Genomic DNA, 24,816 nt, shown 5'->3' with positions numbered 1-24,816 from the left:
ACAACTAGAAAAATATATTATAGATATTTTTATTAATTACAATAACTTTTCCAGGCATGGAAATCACAATTTCCTGACATTTAATAAAGCAGCAGAAAGAAAAATACATATACATTAATATCATCTCTCCAATTAGTCAATGAATGCATGAGTACATCCATGCCCTTGTTTCATAGGTTCCAGATAGCAGCTGGGTTGAACATGGAGCACTACGCCCTTGTGTTCGGAGCCAACACCTTCTGTGCACTGGTCCTCCAGACAATCATCACCTCCGTGGTGGTGGATAGCAGTGGGCTTGGGGTGGATATTGTCACACAGGTGAGGTTACCTGACACCTTCCATATAGGTCAAAATGATCTTCTACGGTCATCGCCAGCACGACACATATGCTAAATTTGTATTGGATCCAGAACATGTATTTAGACTGTTCTTGTTACTTGTCTTCCAGTTTACAGTCTACGGAGCATATTTTTCTGTTATTGCACTCATTTTCTTCTTGAGGGGTTTGTATACCACAATGTGCCCGAAAACCTGAGACGGAAACACCGAGAGAAAATCCAGAAGAAACTTTTAAGGCAGAAGATGATGCACAAATCATCATGGGAACCAAGTTCTGAACACAAGGAACAGGAAGTACAGGAATTTTAAGCCATCACACATGATTTAGGTAAAATTCATTGTTATATATATTGTATATATATTTATATTAATAGATTTCTGTAACATAAGTGGTCTTGAGTCTGAGTCTCACGAGTTCAGGAGTTGACATTCTAAAAGAGTCTTGTAGTTTTAACTCCTCATAACGGAAAAACAATGTTTTTGCCTTATTCTCAAAAACTCCAAAAGCACTAAAAGACGACAGTATGATGTCAAAAAGAGATACCACATTCTTGCTTAATGTTATTCACAGCATGGCGGACGTCAGCGCTGTATATGCAGTGTGTGTGTGTGTGTGTGTGCGTGCGTGTACGCATGTATGTGTGTTAAAGATACAAATACTGATATGCACAAAGACCTAAAAATTAGCAATTTCTATGAAAGAATTATGTACAGAATTGCAGCATTAACATGAACGGGAGATTTGCAATAATTTAGTAATCCACCAAGTCGTGCAGATGATTTCCAGGTCAGGCCAGTTGACAAAGGAATGACAAAAGGAGCATGGTAAAAAAAAAAAAAAAAAAAAAGCTCCTTTTCTCCAAACAACCCTGCAACATGTTTTGGTTTCTGTTACTATGGATGTGCCATAGACAGGATCATGTATCTATTCCTTTGCTGTTTTTTTCAGTCTTCTGCTCTTAAAATTCAATAAAAAATTTCTTTAGGAAATTGGTGTTATTTTTTTTAAAGCTACTTGAGAAACAAAACAGTGCAAGAGGTGCGAACGAGTCGCAGGTCGCCCACCGGAGGAGCAGAGGACGAAGGCGCGCTATAAGAAGGGGTTTGAGGATGAGCCTCCTGCAGGAAACTGTGCTGCTGGTGCCCCTGCCTACAAGAGAAAAGAAAAAACTCAATCAATCAATCAATCAAACAATGAGACTTAAATTAACATTTGGAATATAATGTAGACTATAAAAAATAGAATATATTGTTAATTATAAATTAATAGCAAGATTTAACTTCAAGAAAAATTATTTTGTAAAATGAATGAAAATAAGTAAATTAACTATAAAATATATTTAATCAATTAATTCATTATTAATTAATTGTACATTAATAACAGATTTAACTTTAAAAAAAGTACAAATAAGAGACATATAAATATAAATAGTATATTATAATTATAATACACAGATTAAAAAAATAAAAATAAAATTACGCACCAGGAAGGGATTGTTGGTTACTCCAGGCGCAGTCATGTTCTGTCCAAATGGAGTGACTTTACCCTGACCAAATGCAGCAAAACCTCCTGAGAGAGAGACAAATATGGAATACAAAAAAGGAAATGAGACCATGTAAAGCAATCTTTTTAGCTTAAGTACAACTGAAACATTCTACAAAATGCCGCATGACAGTGGAACAAATTGTAAACCATTAATATAATGGCATTAAAATCTTTGCAGTAAGTCTTTCTCAGCCCCTACCGTTGGGTTGTTGGGGATACGGGTGCTGCTGGGCGAACGGCTGTCCAGGAAAAGCTTGCTGGAAGTTTCCACTGAAGCTGGTGGGAAGGTTGTATGCAGCAGCATTCCCAAACCCAGTCGGCATGCTCATGGACGGTGGGCCGAAAGAGGCTGTGGGACACAAAGAGCTCTGCGTTAACATCTCAGTTTGGCATACACATGCTATTCAGTGTATTTTACACAATCTGTGAGACGCAGTGACAATGTTTGAGTTTCAACTTCACTTGAAACAATCTTTAAACAACAGCTAAACTACCTGAATTAACTTAATATTCTTTATCAGTGGATGTGAAATGTAACTTTTTCAGGAATCCAACACTCCACTGACAAGTCATTCACAATAAGCTTAGGAAAAAGGGTCATGTTGACTTTAATGAAGGACTATTTTTATCCTGAGTACAGAAACCTGTGGCAATGATTCTGCAAAGCAGATGACAAAACCGGTTACACAGCAAAAAAGGAGGAAAGACAATACAGAACAAAGAACTAACAGTTTCCAATACTACTAATGTTATTCAACATTAGTGAGTCTAGTAATATATGAATATATACACGTGATATATATATATATGCACACCTGTTCAAAAGTTTGGGGTCAATTTTTTTTTTGGAAAATAGAAATGTATCCACACAACTATTAAGCAGCACACCGGTTTTCAACATTAATAAACAATAAACATGAATAAACAATAATAAGAAATATGTTTTAAGAACCAAATCAGCATATTAGAATGATTTCTGAAGCATCATGTGACACTGATGACTGGGGTAATGGCTGCTCAAAATTCAGCTTTGCAATCATCATGGGAATACATTTTAAAATATATTAAAATAGAAAACAGTAAATTTAAATTGTAATAATATTTTACAACATATCTGCTTTTACTGTATTTCTGATCATATATCCTTGGTGAGATACATACAAATCTTACCCCAAAACATTTGAACGGTAGCGTTATATAACAAAACATCAAAACAAGTGACACAGAAAGCATAATTTGTTAGCAGATGCCACTTGGCTTGATATTTTGTATCTAATAAAATACACACATTTTTAAGTGGCTGCTGAACATATACTGTACGCTTTTGGTGAATTTTCTGTCACAGCTGGAGACCACTGATGTGAACATGGGATATCAATACTTTATCTGGGGTTCATCCACCTCAGATGAAAGACAACACAAGCATACCTTTCTTTAATGGGGTCAAAAGGTCAAGATGACGACACAATTGTGGTCAGTGTAGTTTATATAAGCCAACTAGTCTACAGTCAAGGCCAAGCCCCAGAAAAGGAAGAGAGAATAGGGAGAAAATAAGAGAAGGAGGGAGATGGACATACCGAAGTGGGCCGCAGGGTAAGCCTGACACTGCAGGGGTCCTAACATGTCTGATCAGCATGTCAAAAACACAACCAGACAAAACCATCAGTCACAGCTCACTCCATTTTAGGTTTTCTCTCACTTTTGGCCTATATCAATTTCATGGGACAAAAAAATCTGCTTCTCATTCACATTTAACCAAAGATGCCTCCCCTTTATGCCTTTTTTCTTTCTCTCTCTGGAACACAAATTTATCCGCCGCAGGGATGTAGAGACCCACAAATCTCTGCAGATCTTCTGAAATGCCTTTGTATCTCGCCTGTGTTTAAGCGATCTCAAGCTGTTAGCTCCTAGCATGGATACTGGGGGTATCTGACCCACTTAAAACTGTTCACAAAGCCCTCTGGGGTATGTTAAATAAATAATGAGACACAAAGCAAGAGCTGCTTAAACTCTTTTAAAACCGAGGACAAAGCCTGCTGTGAATTCTGAGAAGATTCTCTGCGAAGCAATGCCAGGCTTGATTGAACAACTAATTTAAACTCTTAAGATTTAGCAGGTCAACATAAGCTCCGCCCATACCCGCTGTGACCACTCCCACTCCTGGTACTGCTGCTCTTCCATTGGTCTGGAACGGGTTAGTGGGAGCGGCCTGTGGGGCCCCAGGAGCGACGAATGGATTCGTCGAAGGCCCTGTTACAACCACAAGCGAGATGTAAGAGATGCGGTGAAGGTAGATTGGAAATTCCAATAGAGCTTAAAGATGCTTACCTCCAAAACCCTGAGGCATGCTGGGTAAAACCTGTTGTGCTTGAACTGGAGGAACAGCCGGAGAGGATCCAAACACAGACCTGAATGTGAGAGCGGAAAGAGAGCTTAACACAACCGAGAAAAAGACATTGAGAGGTAAAGGGCCGCATGTCTTTAAAGTCTCACCCTTGTGCTGTGGTGGCAGTGTTGTAGCCGCTCACGTTTGGTGCGGAGGAACTAAAGACGTTGTCCAGTTCAGCAAGAGCAGCATAGCGATTGCCGCCCAACAGAGCCGCCTGTGGACCCACACCTGCTGATGGAGGGGCTGAACTTGTGCCTGTGGAGACAGACATAAAGTGGTTACTGTTAGCCATTTTTGTGCACATGTACCCCAGTTTTATTTTTTATAAATAATAAACATTTTGAAAAGATTTATTGTGCTCTGTAGATTCACACAGCATTTGAGGACAGAAAATGAGTCAACGCTCAAAAATAAATCGTTGATCCATGCCTGCATAGGATGGGCTGTAGGAGTGTGAGAAAATGTACCTTGCTCAGGTTTGCTGCCGAACACGTTGGCGAGGTTGGCGAGGGCTGCGTATCGGTCTGCAGGGACGCTGAATGCTTCCACTTTATGCCCCTCTCCCACGGAGTTACTCTGGGTGGAGCTAAATGAGGCGAAATCAGCACTGCACGATTTGGGGAAGTTATCGAAGTTTGCAAAGTTGGCATTAGCTAGTCCTGATGAGCTACCTGTGAAAAGGAGAGAAAGGATGAGCAAATATGTGACAGAAATGTTAAAGAGCAATGCTCCCTCTAGTTTTTGTTGTTGTGGAGCACCTTATGCTATTTACCACATTTAGTTAGAATAAATTAAGGATAATTTATAATAACTAAGCTAAAAACATGGAAACCATAATTTGTATTATTTATTTATATAATAGCATTTTAACAGTTTTATATATATATATATATATATGTGTGTGTGTGTGTGTGTGTGTGTACATATATCACATTCATTTTTAAATTATTATTATTCATTATATTTTTTTTAACTATTTTTAAATATATAAATCTATAACAAATACATAAAATGCATGTTAAAATAATGTTAAAATATATTATAGAATTATACATAGTATTATGAAAATAATTTATTTGTTATATTATTAAAAATATAACAAAATGTAAAAACTTTTTGTCAAGACAGCTTTTCCCTTAATCTCAAGAATAATGTGTTATATTCACAGTACAGCTCAATGTGACCCAAAACACTTTTTCCGTCTGTACAGGAACAACATCACAAGCACGTAGCTTAGAGGGAACACTGACTAAGTGTGTTCTTCAAATCAGAGAGACATCCCAGGAGAATTCCTGAGGAGCTATATAAGGAAAATTGGACCATTGCATGAAAGTGTCACAATTCATGAAAACCACTTCCAATAGCAAATTAATTGGGGGCTAAGGTTGTGTACAAAAGACACAGACAGGGACACAAGCTGTGACTTACTGTGCATGGCCAGTGGAGGCAGCGATGAGGTAAACTCGCCCACACTGCGACTAAATGGGAGACTGCTGTATACTGACATATGCACAGGAAATGAGTGAATGACAGCGCAGGAATGTTAAGAAAAGCAGAAAAAAAGGTCAAAGTAATAGAACTTAGAGAAATATAGAGAAATTAGAAAAAATAAGATTGTTTTAATGTTTTTGAAAGAAGTCTCTTACGCTCGCCAAGGCTGCATTTATTTGATCAAAAGTACAGTAAAAACAGCAATATTGTGAAATATTATAACTGAAAATAACCGTTTTCTCTGTTTAAACATATTTTAAAATGTAATTTATTCCTGTGATACAAAGCTGAATTTTCAGCAGCCATTACTCCAGTCTTCAGTGCACACGATCCTTCAGAAATCATTCTGATATACAAGTAACATTTCTTATTCTAAAAGTGAAAAAACAGTTGCTTAAAATTTTTGTGAAAACTGTGATACATTATTTGAAGGATTCTTTGATTAATGGAAAGTTCAAAAGAACAGCATTTATTTGAAATAGAAATCTTCTGTAACATTATAAATGCTTTAACTGTCACTGGATCAAATTGGCTTAAAGTTGCACATTTGTGACCCTGGACCACAAAACCAGTCGCTGGGGTATATTTGTAGCAATAGCCAAAAATGGGTCAAAATTATAGATTTTTCTTTTATGCCAAAAATCATTAGGATATTAAGTAAAGCTCAAGATCATGTTCCATTAAGATATTTAGTAAATTTCTAACTGTAAATATATTAAAACATATTTTTTGATTAGTAATATTTATTGCTAAGAACTTCATTTGGACAACTTTAAAGGTGATTTTCTCAATATTTAGATTTGTTTGCACCCTCAGATTACAGATATTCAAATAGTTGCATCTCGGCCAAATATTGTCCAATCCTAACAAATCATACATCAATTGAAAGCTCATATTCAGATCATATTTATTCAGCTTTCAGGTGATGTATAAATCTCAACTTTGAAAAATTGACCCTTATGACTGGTTTTGTGGTCCAGGGTCACATTTAGAAAAGAAAAAAAAAAAACAGAAGAAAAATAAGTCAAGCTGATATAGTGAGCAACTGAAACGACAGGATGAAATCAACCAGATATTTCTGCACCTACCACTGGAGACATTAACTGAATTTTTTTTTTATTAGAGAGAATTAATGTTTAACTAAAATGCCACTGAAAAAGGAATGTTTAAGAAGCGAGAATGTAAAAAAGCAGCAATGAAAAAAGACACAAACAGAACAACTATCACGTCACATTTCTAACACCACAACTTGGACAAGGAGTCATTTCCTAACAGAAGAACAGGAGGTAAATGGATGTTCGTATGCCTGGCTGTGTGTGTGTGTGTGTGTGTGTTATACCTGGTTGAGCGGGCTGAAATGGGGCTTGTGGAGCTGATGGAAATGTTGCTGTGTTTGGAGCAGCAGAACTATTGAACGCCTCAAAATTCGCAAACTCTGCATTAGAATTCACATTCTGCACTGCTGGGGTCCACCACAAACAAACATACAAAAAAAACACAAACAGGGATGAGGAATGAATGGGATGAACATGTCCAGCGTTTAGGTTAATTTAGTTTCTTTCCAGTCAGGAGATTTTGAAAGTTTATCTTAAAAATTCAGTTCATTCTCACATTAAAATTCAATCTTGTAAATTTAGAAAATCTAAAGTTATACCTGGTTGAGCGGGCTGAAATGGGGCTTGTGGAGCTGATGGAAATGTTGCTGTGTTTGGAGCAGCAGAACTATTGAACGCCTCAAAATTCGCAAACTCTGCATTAGAATTCACATTCTGCACTGCTGGGGTCCACCACAAACAAACATACAAAAAAAACACAAACAGGGATGAGGAATGAATGGGATGAACATGTCCAGCGTTTAGGTTAATTTAGTTTCTTTCCAGTCAGGAGATTTTGAAAGTTTCGAAAGAAAATCTAAACAGTAACCGTTCTGACTTCAACACTGGTTGCGTATGAAGACACATTACACACACTGATATAAAGTGGAATTATATAATGTTGAATACCACAAACCTGCTAAAAACACACTAATAAAGAAACTACACAAAGACAAAAAAGATGACATGAACAGAAACCCAGAATGCACTGGCTCCAAATTCAGCCGTGCACATTTTAACAGACAAGGCAGGTTTGGTCATAAAGGCTTCCAAATGGTATGTGTTGACCTCTGTACCTGTTTTCTGGCATTAACTGATAAAACGCACAATCATTATCCTCTAGAGATGCCAGTAAGCATTAGTGGTTTTATATTTCATGAGGGGTTTTGCGGCAGTGGCTGTCAATAGGTCTACTGCAGCATGATGGGAAACCAGACCACATCACCCTAGCAGTTGTCCTGAACCTTAAAGTACTGCTTTTCAAATGGATGGTTTAGTTTGTTAGTGTAGTGTGGGTGTGCTCTTACCTGAATGACTGTTGAAATGTGCAAAATTGGCAAAGTTTGCGTTGCCTGTGGACTGCGAGTGCGGAGCCGCAAAAATGTCGCCACCTAGATCGCTGAGCAGATCGAACTTCCTGTCCTGATGCTGCTGCTGGGTCAGCTGAGTGCGTGACACAACCGGAGACTGAGAGAGCAAAAAGAAGAAAAAAAAACACGCAAACCCGGAAATGTGTATTATGAAAGTAGTTTGTATATAGTTAGGACTCAGCACGTCTCTTATGCTTACCAATGCTGAATTTATTTGATCAAAAAAGTATAAACTATGAAATACTATTACAATTTAAATGAACTGTTTCCTACTGTAATATACAGTATTTCAAAATGTAATTTATTCCTGTGATGCAAAGCTGAATTTTCAGCATCATTTTTCCAGTCTTCAGTGTCACATGATCCTTCAGAAATCATTCTAATATGCCGATGTGCTGCTCAAGAAACATTTATTATTATCAGTGTTAAAAACAGTTGTGCTGCTTGATATTTTTAAAGAAAACCGTGATCGATTTTTTTCAGAATTCTTTGTGAATATAAAGTTAAAAAAAACACAAAAAAACAGCATTTATTTAAAATTAAAATCTTTTAAAACATTAAAACTTTTTTCCTGACACATTTGATCAATGTAATGCATCTTTGTTGAATGAAAGTAATTGTAATATTCATTCACAGTATTGCGTTTGACCCCCAAAGCCCGGTTTGTTTGACTAGTGTGATCGCTCCATACCGCGGTTCGTTTACCCATCCCTGGCTCGGTTGGAAGAGGTGGGCCAGAGCACGGTTCAGTTATATATAGATCAGTGAGTGTGAGTGCTAACCGCACCGGAGCACGGAACTTATGATGCGTGCCACATGATTGCATGAACATTTCTGAGCGGCAAGAGTGATAGATCTGTAAAGCAATATATTGTGAAGAGGGCCGTGTGTTACTGCGTCCCAAACGACTCAAAATAATAAACCACAAAGTTAACAAAATGATGCACTCCACTGTGCTGAGCGAGAGCGCTTCTCTGCTGTCTTCATGTGCTATCGGAAGAGCCAGTGAGCATTGGACTTTCACAATAATAAAAAAAAACTGCGTTAATACGAGATAAAATAATTGTCGGCGTTAATCAATGAATGCGTTAACGCGATAATAAATAAATATATAGTTTTGTTACCTGGCTAGGTGTGTTTTTGTTGAGGTGTAAAGTGGGTACTGATTCCCCCAGTAATGTTTTGAGAGGTCGGACCTCTGGAGTGCTGCTGGTGCTGCTAGCAGATGAACCAGAGACAGACGCATGAACTGACGTCACCATCTTAGCCTGCTCTGGAGGAACATACCTGAAAGAAAAGAATGAAAGACATTTAAATGAGCAGAGCACACATACACAGCGATGTGTTTATTTTATCCTTATGATACAGAGAAAAATATTTGCATATGCAAATTTAATCTTAGAGGTGAACAGTGAACAATGGGAAAGTTTCAGGAAATACCAGGATAGAATTAATCCATATAACACCACTAATGCAAAAAAGGTGCACATCAAGACTATGAGATCCACTTACTTCTGGGTTTCAGTTTGTATTAATATTTTATTTTCACATAATAAAATAACTCCTCACATTATTTATTTGCTTTGTATTAAGTGGGATAACGTACAGCCCACTTTACATAGTGGTTTATTGTGCGATAATGATGACTGACTGTACATGATTCCTCAGTTAAATATCAAATATAATAATCAACATTTCAGCCCATGTTGTTTCTCACCATCGCTTCTTTTCGTATTTGTCCTGAAGAAACTCTTTGACTTTCTGAGGTTCTCTAAAGTCTGGGACGGCCAAGTTTCTGTCATCATAAAGTCCGAGCCATATCGGTTTACATACCTGCATATACATGAAAACACACACAAAGAGAGAGAAAGAGAGAGCTCATCAGACATTCATAGAGCAAATATACCATAAACATGTGAAACAGAGATTCATCTGACAGAAAACATGAAAAATGTTGATTTCAAGGGTTCTTAAGAGCAACACAGTCACTTTAATTCTCAGTTTATAAGAAAGAGAAGACAGAAAAACAGAAAGATCCTTCAAACAGACAGTATCTTTCTCACTACCTCATGTCTGTGAAAAAAAAACAATGCAGGCATTCATACTAAGGAAAGTCTTGTTTAAATACACGCGTGCTCACACACACACATACACATTCTCAAGAAGGAAACCAATATCTCAAGATGACATTTCAGAAAACATTTAAATAAACTCTTCTTGGTGACAAACACTCATGCACTCAGATAACACAACTGATAAACAAAAAGGCTAAGTGTAAGGCTTCACAACCACTACATGCCAAGTATGTGTGAAAGCTCTCACAGTACTGAAGACACTGCCTCCATTTAGATATAATCAATGCAGACACACATTTGTGTGTGTAAACACACACCAATTTGGAAACAGTGGTAGCAGCTTATTAATTATGAATAGATACAGCAGAGTGAAGACTGCATGATCACTTGACTTGAGGAGCCATACAGACACTCAAGGAAGGGCTCTACGAGTCTCAAACGTTAATGTGTGAAAACTTTGTTTGTATGAACTGATATTGCTGGTCCAAGAGAAGCCAGGTTGGGCTCATTCATGAATTAAATCCAAAACCGACCCGAAAATCAGTGCAGCTGCCTTCAGCAGTTCAGAATGGCATACTAACTAAACTAACCACTGTGCAGTACACAGTACATACTGAATACTATCAAAAACAGCATGACGTTTTGCAACAATACATTTTTTGTCGTCACATGAGGGGTCACAACCATCAAAATACTGAATAAAATACTGATAAACTCTTAATTTAATTTTGTATTAATATTCTGTATAACGGTCTTTAAAAAAAAAGAAAGAAAGAGCAAACGCAGTCATTTCAAATGCTACAAGTAAATTTAGGCATCAGAACGAAAAGATTATGCTAAAGATTATGCTTAATGTTATTAAATTATTATCGTTTTTAAAGAACTTTAAGTGAGTGTTAGATAAGTGTTCTAACCAGACGTGAAGCAATGCTGCCACATGTGATAAAAGGTCTCTTTTCCATGTTAACGGTGACAAACAAATTTTCTATTTTAGAAATGGTTTCTATTTCTGCGGCATCGTGGCTGGAGCAACAACATACAAACTATGTAAAAAAATAAAAATATGATGATGATAATCTCAGGTACTGATCATGTGCTTTATTCAATGTTAAAAGTGTCTAATGTGAGTTTCATATTGCGTGGGATTTATGGCCATACTGAAAGCAACAACTGATAGTTTACAAACTTTAATTTAAAAATTAAAGCAAATATGTACTTTAAAATTGTGAACTCAATGCGAACCATAACAAAGATGGTATCAGTCACTCGGTATTTACTTTTAATAATGTTAAAAATGTTGAATATTTATGAATTAGATGATAAACTTGTCCATTTCGTTGGGAGTGCTGTGCGCTTCTGTGCTTCTGACAGGCTGTGATAATTGAGTGATTCTGTCATGTTGCGTCTGGTGTGGACAGCCAAACTGCTTGTCACTGGAATCTTGTCGCGTCGTGTCTGATTAGGACACTGTGTTAGAAGACATATTTATGCTATAGTACCCTATTTTTGTTACAACTGGTGGGTCTCAACCTCAAACTTTTTTATAATAGGGTCATAAACAGCTGGAAAAAAAACAATGATAAATGCAAAAAATTAAATGCAAATAACCATACAACTGTATATTTAAAATAGCAAAACATATAGGCTTATCAACTTTTTAAAAGGAAGTTAAAAACACTTTACACACACTACTCTTCAAAAGTTTGGGGTCAGTACATTTTTTTTTTTTTTAAGTAAATTGACATTAAATTGAATTAATGCTGTTCTTTTAAATTTTCTATTTATCAAATTTATACTGACTGTATTCAACTGTTTTCAACATTGATAATAAAAAATGTTTATTGATCAGCAAATCAGCATATTAGAATGATTTCTGAAGGATCATGTGTCACTGAAGACTGGAGTAATGGCTGATGACAATTCAGTTTTTCCATCACAAGAATTAATTACAATTTATAACATATTCAAATAGAATTTGTTTTTAAATTGCAATAATATTTCACAATATTGCTGTTTTACTGTATTGTTTATCAGATAAATGCAGCCTTTGTGAGCACAAGAGACTTGCAAAAAACATTACAAAATTACCGACCTCAAACTTTTAATGGTAGTGTATCTTGCGTTGCTCATAAAGATTGTTTGTGCAATCAAACTCTGCGATATTTTGCCACAAATTCATCTGTTACTTAGTAAGCTAGACAAATTACTGAAGATCTGCCAACATTAACAGTTTGCGTGACATGCCCTCATTGTCGAAAACCAAATCAGAAGTTCAGATTGACAGATGCTGTGAGATTTTAATACACCAAACCTGCTGTGTGATCAAGCCAGTTCGAATTGGACCCACATAAAACACTGCCATAAAGCAACACACACACACACACACACACACACACACACAGAGAGCACTCAAATAAGAGTCTTCTCAACATGAAACATAATTTCCAGCTCATCCTCATAAATCAGGCTACACGAGACCTGGGAAAAATCCCAGGAATGTTGAGTTAAGCAGAGATGGAGAAAGGGAAGGGGGAGATGAAAAGTGGTCTTGTCGCCTAGAAGAAGCTCTTAGGGAAACACAGACCTAGACTTTAGAAGAAATCACACCTGCTTTAAAAAAAAAACGTGTAAAATTATATAAAAAAAAGAATAATAACCGTCTAGAACTGTCATTACACACACACACACACACACACACACACACACACACACACACACACACACACACACACACACACACACACACACACACACACACACACAGAGAGCACTCAAATAAGAGTCTTCTCAACATGAAACATCATTTCCAGCTCATCCTCATAAATCAGGCTACACGAGACCTGGGAAAAATCCCAGGAATGTTGAGTTAAGCAGAGATGGAGAAAGGGAAGGGGGAGATGAAAAGTGGTCTTGTCGCCTAGAAGAAGCTCTTAGGGAAACACAGACCTAGACTTTAGAAGAAATCACACCTGCTTTAAAAAAAAAACGTGTAAAATTATATAAAAAAAAGAATAATAACCGTCTAGAACTGTCATTTTTAGGCCATGTCCACACATACACGGGTATTTTTATAAACAGAGTTTTTCCTTCTTCCGTTTTTAAAAAAATCTCCGTCCACATGAAAACGCAAACGCATGCTATGAAGCACTGTCAAGAGCATGCCAAACCAACAGGTAGCGATATAATCTCAACTGTAAAGCCATGTTAGCCAATCAGAAGCCTGAAAAAGTTTCCAGTAGGTGGCGATAACCGCGCAGGCTCTGACGTCGCAAGCCAAAAACTCCGGTTTCACTGTCTACACGATAACACTGCAACCGGAGTTTTTGAAAATCTTCACCCTGGCAGGCGTTTTCAAGAATGTTCGGTTTCAGTGACCTGGTGCTGCGTTTGCTTGTGGACGAACGGTCTAACCACGTAGAAAAAGCTGCGGTTTTAAAAATAACCGCATTCGTGTGGACAGGGCCTTAGAACAACTAACAATTTAGAAGCTGTTATTCATTGTTCAAATGCGCATGTGTTCAAGTTGAAAAGAAATCCCAGAAATTCCCGTTTTCTTATCATAGACGTATGACTGTTACCCCATAAATCATAAACTCATCGGCGTCCAGATATCAGCACGAACAGTCCACACAGATGACGACACATTTCCAATGTCAATAAAAACACTGCACTTTCGACCATGCCATCATCAATTACCTCATTTCCATGCTTCTGTAGAAATTCTATTTCCTGTTGCGTGAAGGTCGTCATGGAGATGGACTTCACTCTGTGGGGGGGATTCAGGCCTCGTCTAAAGGGGAGAGAAAAAGCGGTATGAGATAAAATGATAACATGTTAATTAAATAAAGTGTTGTAAATCGCTTGCAGTGTGAATTAGATTTTCTGCTGCCTCTCGCCGTAACTCTTCATTACAAACCTGCTTATTACACACAGATCTAGGACAAGGACAAAGTCAGACTGTTCGGCACCTCACCAAGTCTGTGTGCGGAGAGAACGAGAGCGTATGTGTGGAAGAGAGTGATAGTGTAAAGAGAGGTGAGCTAATGCTGCCTTTGAATAATGTTGTTATTCGTATATAAGAGATGAGCACTAGGATGTCGTAATTAAATGTAGGAAACTGAATTTTCTTCAAACCCAGACTTTCCGAGTTAAAAGGCATGTCACCTAAAGAATCATGGCAGAATATGGGTCATAATTAAGCCATTTTATGAGGCGAAAGGCTTTGTTTTCATTCTTTACCAGAACAAGAATGCTCAAATATATAAAGCATCAATTAAACACACAAGGACTTAATCATGAATCTGTGTAAATTTCGTAAAACCATTCTTGCTTAAACTGTCCCGCTGAAAGGAATGCAACAATTTAGAAATATGGTTTATAAATAAATAATAAATTTCTTTCATTGTAAAGAACTTCCCGGGAAGAACTAGATGAGAAACTGAAGACAACTGGAAGAGCATCTGATGATTCAATGTGTCTTTGAATGAGTCTATGCATGTGTGTTTATTCCACAGCCTCATGATCTCTGAACACTTGATCTCTGAACACCCAAGAGCAATGTAAACATGTGTGAGGGTTGGCAATTTGAAAGCCCGTTTCCTTCCTGTATTTACCCTGTTAGCTTGCTCAGATTTGCTCTCTAGGGATCAGAGTCTGTGTACTGCAGGACACGCTGCCTCTGATTCTCTTACGCATCCGTTTTGTTATTTCCATCCCCTGATCTTTTCCTTTTTCTTTCATCTAATGATGACATTTGCAGCTAATAACTAACAGGAAGTTAATTTAGGTAGTTAAAGGAACAGTTTTCCCAGTACTAAAAATTCATACTCAACCTCACGATCTCCTGTCTTTCGTGGAACACAAAATTCATTTTTGGCTGAACTACTCCTTTAAGTCACACACACGCACGCACACACACACGTTTCTATGCCAGTGTGATAGGGAGGAGCATTTAGTACATGTGCAAGTATGGAAAAGACATTTTACGCTACTCTGCTGTCTCTCCGTGCTGAAACGGGTGACCGTTCATCTGACACCTGAGCCGCAACAGATGTTCAAAACACCATTCACACAAACACACCCCCTCGAAACCCCCAAAAGACACATATACACACACACACAAACTCACTACTTCTGCACTAACGATTGCTGCCTGTTTGCATGTGGTAATGCAAGTTCGCTGGTAAATTCCCCCAAAACAATTTTCCACCTGTGTCATCTGTTACTTCCTCTACATTATATTATGAGTGTGTGTATGTCCCTATGGAGATGTGAGGCATTCAGTGATAAACTCTGGCATAATGGCATGAACAGCAAGGCCTTGGTAATATTAGACCAGGTGCTAAATTATTCACACGACCTGCTGTGGGCCATTGGCACAGGGTTGGGATTCTGTAACTGTTGCCCCCAAGAACCATTCGGCTAAACTTCTTCAAGCCGAATATCTAACTAAATCAAGTCCAAAAACTGCCTGAAACCAACAGCACCAGGAATAATTCTTCAGCAGCCTCATAGTACAATGTGTGATGATTATGCAAATGTGCTATGAATATGCATTTACATTAATTAATTTGGCAGCTGCTTAAATTCAAGGTGACTTACAGAGCATCTTATGCAGAAGAAATCTCTTGAAGTAACCAGAAGCGCCTTGCTCAAAACCACAATGGTAAAATCATGCACATGTACATAAATAGTTAATCTAAAACTAAAAATAGTCATCATTTGCTTAGCCACATGTGTCAAACCTGTATGACTTTCATCTGTGGAACATAAGAGAAGTTTAGCAAAATGTCCCAGGTGCTCTTTTTCATACAACAGCAGTGAATGGGGACAGATGCTGTTGAGCTCTAAAAAGTACAACAGCTTCATAAAAGTGATCCATACAACTTTTGCACCCCCCGTCCAAGACCCTCCATTGTCAAAGACAATATTTGAAGGCTTTTATTAATTTCCATGCCTTTTCCAGGTCTACAAATTACACTTTTAAAATTCCCATATATTATACAGTATATCCAGTGTGTCCAGGTTTATGGACAGAAGAAACAGAAGCCATCTTACAGCCCACTTGGAAGTGTGCTAAGGTCCCCTAGTGGATCCCGGCCTCTTGGTTGAGAGACCGATCTTGTAGCCCTCAAAACAAGGGCAAACTCAGCCCCTTTTTGTGCTTCACAGAAATAAAGTCATATGGTTTTAAACCAAAGTATCTCTAAAGTTCATCAGATCTCTAGTGATTGTTGCTTTGCTGGTCACAAGCTAAAATTGGCCAGGACACACAGAATGCAAACAGAGAAATAAATGTATTCCTTAAATTTAACATATTAACATTTTATATTCATGCCAGTGTTGAAATCATCCCCTGAACTGGCTGTACTGAAATGGGATCGACCTCAAAGTGAGCAAACGGTCTCTTGTCGTCCGGCCTGCATTCTAAAAAAAAGGAGGTCCTCACTTCATCGGGCAAAAGGATGACACACTTCGCTCATGAACATAGACAAGAAGCATCAGAGACAGGACAACGGAGACCAGCTAAACACATGAGCATAATTATGATCTCATCTTAGGGGCGGGGCTTGTAGAGAATCCATCCAATAACATTTTAGTTCACATCACAGCATAAGTAATGAGAAAAAAAAAAGAGATTTAATCCGAGTCACCAGGACAACTGAACATTATTTAGATCAGGATTCAGGACACAGCTAGATGGATTTACACCTATCTTGGGCGGCATTGCCAAATGAATGACCCTGACACACATACTACACAAACATGAAGAGAAACACAGGTCTGATCCCACGTGTACTGGGTTACTTGCATTTGTTCCGAGGGCTTTTATTTGACTAAAGTGCTGCCACTCAGTGCAGTGTTCAAAAGAGCGCTGATGTTTTGTTTTAATGTTTGAGATGGAAAGTTAGCTAACAGTGCCTAAGGCCAGCGCTTAACCTTTAAAGCCATTTTAGCTGGTGGTGAGAAGCTCTGGCATCGACTTCACACTCTGGGTGAGCCTGCAGATGCCACATCTGGTTTCATTAATGAGAAAAGCCACGAACGTGAGGTGTGCTTGTGAGATTGGTGGTTGTATTGGGGTTGTGTGTGTGTGATGATGATGCTCAGAGCAGGTGGATGATGGGCTCGGGGAAAACGGGTCAGAAACTGTGCAAGTGGCCAGTCTACTCTCCACACAGCAATAATGTATGAAAACAGAGAGAAAGAGGAATATGTAGGTTTGTGAGGTCTGTGAGCGTCTGGGTGTGTCAGAGTTTACTCAATACTCTAGTTCCTCTTAAGAAATCACTGCAAGCAAAAATCCTGAAACTTCCTCTGAACACATCAATGCAAGTCATCAACAAGCCCACAAAACACACACACACACACACACACACACACGCATACACACAAAACAAGAAAACATCTGACATAGCACGTCTTGAGGAAGGTATTACGATAGACTACCATTCAAAAGTTTGGAGTCAGTAAGATTTTTTTTTTTTTTTGAAAGAAATGATTTTATTTAACAAGAATGCACTAAATTGATAAAAAAATGACAGAAAAGGCACTTATAATTTTACAAAAAGAGTTCCATTTCAAATAAATGCCTTTTCTACTAATCAAACCTGAAAAAGATGTATCACTATTTCCACAAACATATTTCTAAAGTATCATGACATTGAAGACTGGAGTAATAACTGCTGAAAATTCAGCTTTGCCAACACAGGAATAAATGACATTTTAAAATATATTCAAATTGAAAACTTTATAGTAAACTATCTTACGAAACTCTTATTTCGTAAGATAATTTCGTAAAAATAAATGCATGAGGGACTTAAAAAAAACAAAGTTTTGAACGGTAGTGTACAAACTACTCACCAGACTGCAACGTTGCACAACTCACTACATATAAACCTTTTAGAATACCTTTTAAAATAATATTTACATGCGGCATACCAAATAATGCCCTTTAGCCATGACATCACAATACAGCATGGCCATGAGTGCCTTATCACATTTATAAAATGATTACTGCTTAATATAAAAATTACAACATTTTATGATGCAAAGATAAAACGTTATCTAAATGCATAAAGAGTAATTACTGTAAAAGGTTTTTTTTTTTTTTTTAATTGATGATTTCTACATTGGCAAACCAGGCAACAGGAAATGTCACATGCCTACACAATAGTGTGTGGCACGAGATGATAATCAAAGTCAAGACAAGACCTGCGGTGAACAAAATAAAGAGAACAAGAAAGAAAGAAAGAAAGAAAGAGCAAGAGTATGTGGGTAAGAGAGAGAGAGAGAGAGAGAGAGAGAGAGAGAGTGAGAGGGACGGGGGAGAGACAGAAAGACAGATAAAGCAAGTCAGTGAAAATGAGTGAGTTGAAGAACTAAGATAGAGAGAGAGAGAAAGAGAGAGAGAGAGCGCTGATGTTTTGTTTTAATGTTTGAGATGGAAAGTTAGCTAACAGTGCCTAAGGCCAGCGCTTAACCTTTAAAGCCATTTTAGCTGGTGGTGAGAAGCTCTGGCATCGACTTCACACTCTGGGTGAGCCTGCAGATGCCACATCTGGTTTCATTAATGAGAAAAGCCACGAACGTGAGGTGTGCTTGTGAGATTGGTGGTTGTATTGGGGTTGTGTGTGTGTGATGATGATGCTCAGAGCAGGTGGATGATGGGCTCGGGGAAAACGGGTCAGAAACTGTGCAAGTGGCCAGTCTACTCTCCACACAGCAATAATGTATGAAAACAGAGAGAAAGAGGAATATGTAGGTTTGTGAGGTCTGTGAGCGTCTGGGTGTGTCAGAGTTTACTCAATACTCTAGTTCCTCTTAAGAAATCACTGCAAGCAAAAATCCTGAAACTTCCTCTGAACACATCAATGCAAGTCATCAACAAGCCCACAAAACACACACACACACACACACACACACACGCATACACACAAAACAAGAAAACATCTGACATAGCACGTCTTGAGGAAGGTATTACGATAGACTACCATTCAAAAGTTTGGAGTCAGTAAGATTTTTTTTTTTTTTTTGAAAGAAATGATTTTATTTAACAAGAATGCACTAAATTGATAAAAAAATGACAGAAAAGGCACTTATAATTTTACAAAAAGAGTTCCATTTCAAATAAATGCCTTTTCTACTAATCAAACCTGAAAAAGATGTATCACTATTTCCACAAACATATTTCTAAAGTATCATGACATTGAAGACTGGAGTAATAACTGCTGAAAATTCAGCTTTGCCAACACAGGAATAAATGACATTTTAAAATATATTCAAATTGAAAACTTTATAGTAAACTATCTTACGAAACTCTTATTTCGTAAGATAATTTCGTAAAAATAAATGCATGAGGGACTTAAAAAAAACAAAGTTTTGAACGGTAGTGTACAAACTACTCACCAGACTGCAACGTTGCACAACTCACTACATATAAACCTTTTAGAATACCTTTTAAAATAATATTTACATGCGGCATACCAAATAATGCCCTTTAGCCATGACATCACAATACAGCATGGCCATGAGTGCCTTATCACATTTATAAAATGATTACTGCTTAATATAAAAATTACAACATTTTATGATGCAAAGATAAAACGTTATCTAAATGCATAAAGAGTAATTACTGTAAAAGGTTTTTTTTTTTTTTTTAATTGATGATTTCTACATTGGCAAACCAGGCAACAGGAAATGTCACATGCCTACACAATAGTGTGTGGCACGAGATGATAATCAAAGTCAAGACAAGACCTGCGGTGAACAGAGGTGAACAAAATAAAGAGAACAAGAAAGAAAGAAAGAAAGAAAGAGCAAGAGTATGTGGGTAAGAGAGAGAGAGAGAGAGAGAGAGAGAGAGAGTGAGAGGGACGGGGGAGAGACAGAAAGACAGATAAAGCAAGTCAGTGAAAATGAGTGAGTTGAAGAACTAAGATAGAGAGAGAGAGAAAGAGAGAGAGAGACAAATGGACCCACCCTGCATTGGAATGTGTTTTCCCAGTAACTGACCCTACCATAAAACTAACAGGAAAGTGTTTGTGGGTAGCTCGACTTCACCCAATCTCTACTCAGGTAACGCTTCTCTTTCTCAGGCCAAAGATCTGTGTTCCTGCTCAGAAGTTCATGGAAGGAAATCACGTTCAGATAGTGGTCAGCTGATATGGCTTTTCCCAATGATGCTTGTCGTGATATCTTATGAGCAGGTTGATCAATGGCCAATATTATACTGATGATATACAGTATAGGGTGAATCCAGGTAAATAAGGTCCATTTCAGCCACCGAAAAGAGTTATTTTTTCTTTCATTTACTGGAAGTTGCCCTACATAAAACAATGATAGCACTAATGTTGGAACAAATATTTCACAATAAAAAAATTATAATTTGAATTCAATAATCATAGCATAAATTTCAGTCCTACTGTGATTTTAACCATCAAATGAAGTGAATATGTGAGAAGTGTGAGTGGAGCAATGGCCTTTCATACATACACACAAGCACTGACAGCTCTGAAGTGAGAGGATAATGTGTACTTCCTGTCCTACTGTTTCCTCTTCCTGTGCACATGCAGACCACATGCTGCTGATGCAGCAAATACTTGACATACACTTACTTTTCAAGAAATATACATATTCACTGATATGGTCATATGTACAAGCCAGAGAATGATCAGAGTGATAATAAATGCACAGATGAGAGTGTGTGATTAAAGTTCAGATCAAGTGAAAGGAAATGCAGCAAAATCACTACAGGATATCAGTCACAAACACCGAGCTGAAGAAATCAAAGCTATTTGATAAAGTGTTGGGGATGACATAGGACGTAGAATTTACAATGTGGGACGAATTACATGCATAAAGTGTAATTTTTTGGGTTAGGATATAGAACAAAATAATAACTAATGTCCAGAATTAAAATCAGCCGATAATTACGGCCCATGGCTGATAATAGATAAATGACTAATATTAAAATATATATATTAATTAAAAAATAAAAAATAAAATAAAAACATTAAAAACAATCACTTTAAATATAAAGTATGAAAAATTCAATAAAATAAGATTTTCATTCATTTGAGATTTAATAAAGATTATATTTATCAGTGTTTATTAAATTATTAGTGTTTTTAAAGATGAGCTAAATTGAGCTTTAGATGATGGTTAATTACCTGCACAATCTAATGAATTGAAACCTAATTCAGCATAGCACTGAAAAGATTTGACAAACGCTGTGTAAAAGCAGCATGGCAAAATCTACAGTCAGTTCTTCAATATTAAAACTGGGAATCACTGGCACAGTAATCTGGCAAAGCCAGAGGATCATCTCCCCATGCAAATGCCCTAATTAAAATCCAACACTTAATAGCTTAGCACGTTAATCATTCACTTTTCACATAACCCACACAAGAGAAAAGTGCATATATTATGCTTTTGACTAATATGTGCTTTTAGCTAAAAATAAGGTGCAATGAGGTTAAAACGGCTAAATGCACAAGTGCAAAGATTGTATTAAAAAGTACAAAAAAAAGAGTCACATATTTGCAGACTGGTTGTGAGGAGAATCACATGCTTTAGCTGACTGACATCTGGTGCACACGCTCCGAAAGAAAGACGAGAAAGACATTTCTCTGGTGATACTGAAGTCATTTTAGAAGCTGGTGCTTAGAAAAGAACCCAATTATCTCCCTTGATGGAGTACTAGGACAGTCATTAGGGACATTACGGGACATTTATAGACAGTTGGATACTTACAAAGACATATACATAGCAATAATAGAATGAAGAAACAAGTTAGCATTTTTGCACTTCCGGGTTCATCGTCCCGAGGTCAATGGGTTTGTGGTTAATACAAGCTCAACATATTTTAACATATTTTAATGTAATACCCCACCCATGGTTTTTAAAATGACTTGGAAAATGACTTTTAACATGACTTGGAAAAAGTGGCTTAATAAGTGGTTAAATGGGACTACAGAGGATGTCAGGGATATGAAACATCATAGCAGCAAGCAGGTAAAGTCTACTAGATAACTCTAGGTAAAATCTACTCACTAGTCCAATTAAGAGTTTTCAAAAGCTTAATGGTGGTGGCGCTGAAGTCATGTGACCATGGTGTAAGATTTTTATAGCCTCATTTTAGCTTTTTACTCCTAATGATTGTATTTAGGCTTCAAAATTTATTTGTGAAGATTATTTTGATGTAAGAAGCATAAACTTTGATTAGTCGCAGAGTTATTTTTCTGCAACAATCCAAAAACCAATGGAAAAATCTTGTTGGCTTTTCATCGATGGAACCAGCGTGTAGGGGTCGACAAATATGTGTTTTTCAGGGCTGATGCCGATACCAATTATTACAGATAAAGTAGACCAATAACCAATATTTTGAACCGAAAACTTAAAAAAAAACATTAAAAACCTTGTGGTTTTGCAATACCAATAAATAGAGTTAATCCCCCCCCCCCCCAAAAAAAGACTGACGCACGTGCAAAAGAGGTGATTCCTATTAATTCAGGGAACCATGGCTGTCAGCTTCATAGATGCAATGAAGGAATGTGGTTTGCTAATTTTGAACATTTACTTAAATTCAAGAAACTCTGCATCACATACTTGCAGGATGACTCTTGCGATCTGAATTAAAAAGGCATTATTTTAGGAGCATTTCCAACTCTTAATCCAAAATCCCCTGAACTAGATGCCTGTTACACTACAGGGCTAAAATGCTGAGACATGACACACAACTGTTCACCATAACAGGTAAATTCATAAATTATCTATCTAAGATACAACGGCACTTTAAATGCATCATTCAATGAAGATTCTGCCAATTTAATGGCATGTTTCAGCATTCATTGAATTTGAGTTTATCAACTATCAAGGTAGAGTAAATTACATGGAAAAGACTTCAGTGTAAAAATCTACACAAGGACTCAACATCCAATAACAAAAAGCATGCTGAAGACTGAACAATGCCAACAATAGATCAGGATGACCATATGTACCCATGTTATCCACACTAGACGTTTTAAATCTTTCAAATGCCACAGACCCCAAATATGATCATGAAGGCCCTCTATTCTAAAATTTAAAAAGTAGCTTTTTTTACATTTCTATTATTACATTTCTATTTTTTCTACTATTACTATACTTATAATTAAATATTTTTTCAATTCATTTGAATAAATGATTTATTTTGAAGTATTTAGTTAGATGTAAATATAAACAAATAATCAAAAAATAAATAATATGAATAAAGTAAATTATCAAAAGAAATATTTTTAAATATTTAAATACATCAGTACAGTACTATAGTGTAGACGGCAAGATCAATATCTAAAAAAATAAATAAATTAATTAATAAAAAACTATCTAACAGAATGTCTACCTAACTATTCAGTATAGTACTGTACTTTTAGATGTGTTATTTTTTTAAATATATTTATTTTGATACTTTTTTTTATTTATTACATTTTTTTTTACAATGATTTTCTCTAAACTTTTTCACAGATCACCTAGCACTCCTCTGATCTAAACCATACAAGCAACATTCAGCTTCGTTTAGGGATTGTCAAGCCCTCCGCTATCAGGACAATACTGCAGGGGTGAACACACCCTTTGCCACATGTGTCTCTGACTATCCAGCTCTTCCACATGCTGTATAGAGGTTTATCTGATCCACAAGGGCCAGTCCTTACTGCTAGATACGACAATGCAGGACACGAGTACGAAAAGACCAGTGATATGCCCACAGGTAGCTGCTCAAGCTTGCTGTAATGGATTGAGAGCAAGACACACATGATGTTACTGCATTAGCCCAACCACACACCCATCACGCCTGGTCAACTGACAGATTACCAACCCCCAATAAGACAACAACCCATTTACATGTTAAACCCCCTAACAATAACATTTATGTAAATGCCTGAACAGCTGGGTTAAAACAATCGGTTTCAAAACCTATAGAGCTGCCGAACTAGACATGTAATGGCTAATAATGATGCGGTTATGATGTCTAGACAGGCAGCCCACTAGGGTTTGAGACACAGCCGGCGTGTGAAAATAAAGAGGCTCAGACAGAGATAGACAGGAGGGTGGCTCACAGGATGCCTGAGCAGGACGTGCAGACGAACGAGCCCACGGTCATGTTGGCGTAGGTCGGGCCGCGCTGATCGCAGTCGAAGCACTTTCGGTTGGGAGCCAAACTCGTCATTTCCCGCAGCATCTTCAGGTGTTGTTCCTCCTGCTTTCGCTTCGCGCTGGCTGCCATGGCCGGAGCCGTTAATATAACGTCGGTCAATTAAAAAATAATAGTATAATACTAATCCAATATGTGTTTGATATTAGACAGGGTCCTCCTTTAAATCGTATCACCGGGAAAGGGAAGGTAAGACGGACCGGAGTTCTTCCAAAGGGCCTCACGTTTCGCGAACAACGGGCGAAGAGAGGAGGGTCCTGAGGCGCAAGGCACGTTCTTTAACAGCCAGCCTGCCCACCCTACTTTCACTGCCACAGT

At 37.4% G+C, this 24,816-nt stretch overlaps 1 protein-coding gene across 6 annotated transcripts; it reads right to left on the bottom strand.

The window, feature by feature from the left end:
• On the bottom strand, positions 1 to 24,652 carry LOC107582229 (arf-GAP domain and FG repeat-containing protein 1-like). Of its 6 annotated transcripts, none has more exons than XM_016267982.1 (15): positions 24,404 to 24,652; positions 14,001 to 14,094; positions 9,947 to 10,062; positions 9,354 to 9,516; positions 8,167 to 8,326; positions 7,420 to 7,542; positions 5,703 to 5,774; positions 4,742 to 4,945; positions 4,379 to 4,529; positions 4,214 to 4,293; positions 4,025 to 4,135; positions 3,463 to 3,510; positions 2,085 to 2,234; positions 1,824 to 1,909; positions 1 to 1,489 (listed from the first exon to the last, which is right to left on the bottom strand). In XM_016267982.1, exons 1-15 carry the CDS (start codon positions 24,568 to 24,570, stop codon positions 1,430 to 1,432), a joined length of 1,785 nt encoding a protein of 594 aa, XP_016123468.1. In that variant the 5' UTR covers positions 24,571 to 24,652; the 3' UTR covers positions 1 to 1,429. The 6 variants fall into 6 exon arrangements, with proteins under 6 accessions (XP_016123468.1, XP_016123469.1, XP_016123470.1 ...); XM_016267983.1 differs by having other exon boundaries at positions 7,420 to 7,539; XM_016267984.1 differs by lacking the exon at positions 3,463 to 3,510 and having other exon boundaries at positions 2 to 1,489.
• Positions 24,653 to 24,816: the final 164 nt, after the last annotated feature.

This window comes from Sinocyclocheilus grahami, unplaced genomic scaffold, assembly GCF_001515645.1.
Source record: "Sinocyclocheilus grahami isolate Dianchi unplaced genomic scaffold, SAMN03320097.WGS_v1.1 scaffold42.1, whole genome shotgun sequence".
Taxonomy (NCBI): Eukaryota; Metazoa; Chordata; class Actinopteri; order Cypriniformes; family Cyprinidae; genus Sinocyclocheilus; species Sinocyclocheilus grahami.
The sequence above is the reverse complement of the archived record's forward strand: the minus strand, read 5'-3'. Positions and strand labels throughout refer to the sequence as shown.

Bases quoted from the DNA above. Each gene is read 5' to 3' on its own strand.
- LOC107582229 (XM_016267982.1), bottom strand. From the start codon at position 24,570: ATGGCAGCCAGCGCGAAGCGAAAGCAGGAGGAACAACACCTGAAGATG. The intron at 9,517-9,946 runs GTGAGAAACAAC...CTTTTCTTTCAG, and splicing joins AAATACGAAAAGAAGCGATG to GTATGTTCCTCCAGAGCAGG. The intron at 8,327-9,353 runs GTAACAAAACTA...TTGCTCTCTCAG, and splicing joins ACAAAAACACACCTAGCCAG to TCTCCGGTTGTGTCACGCAC.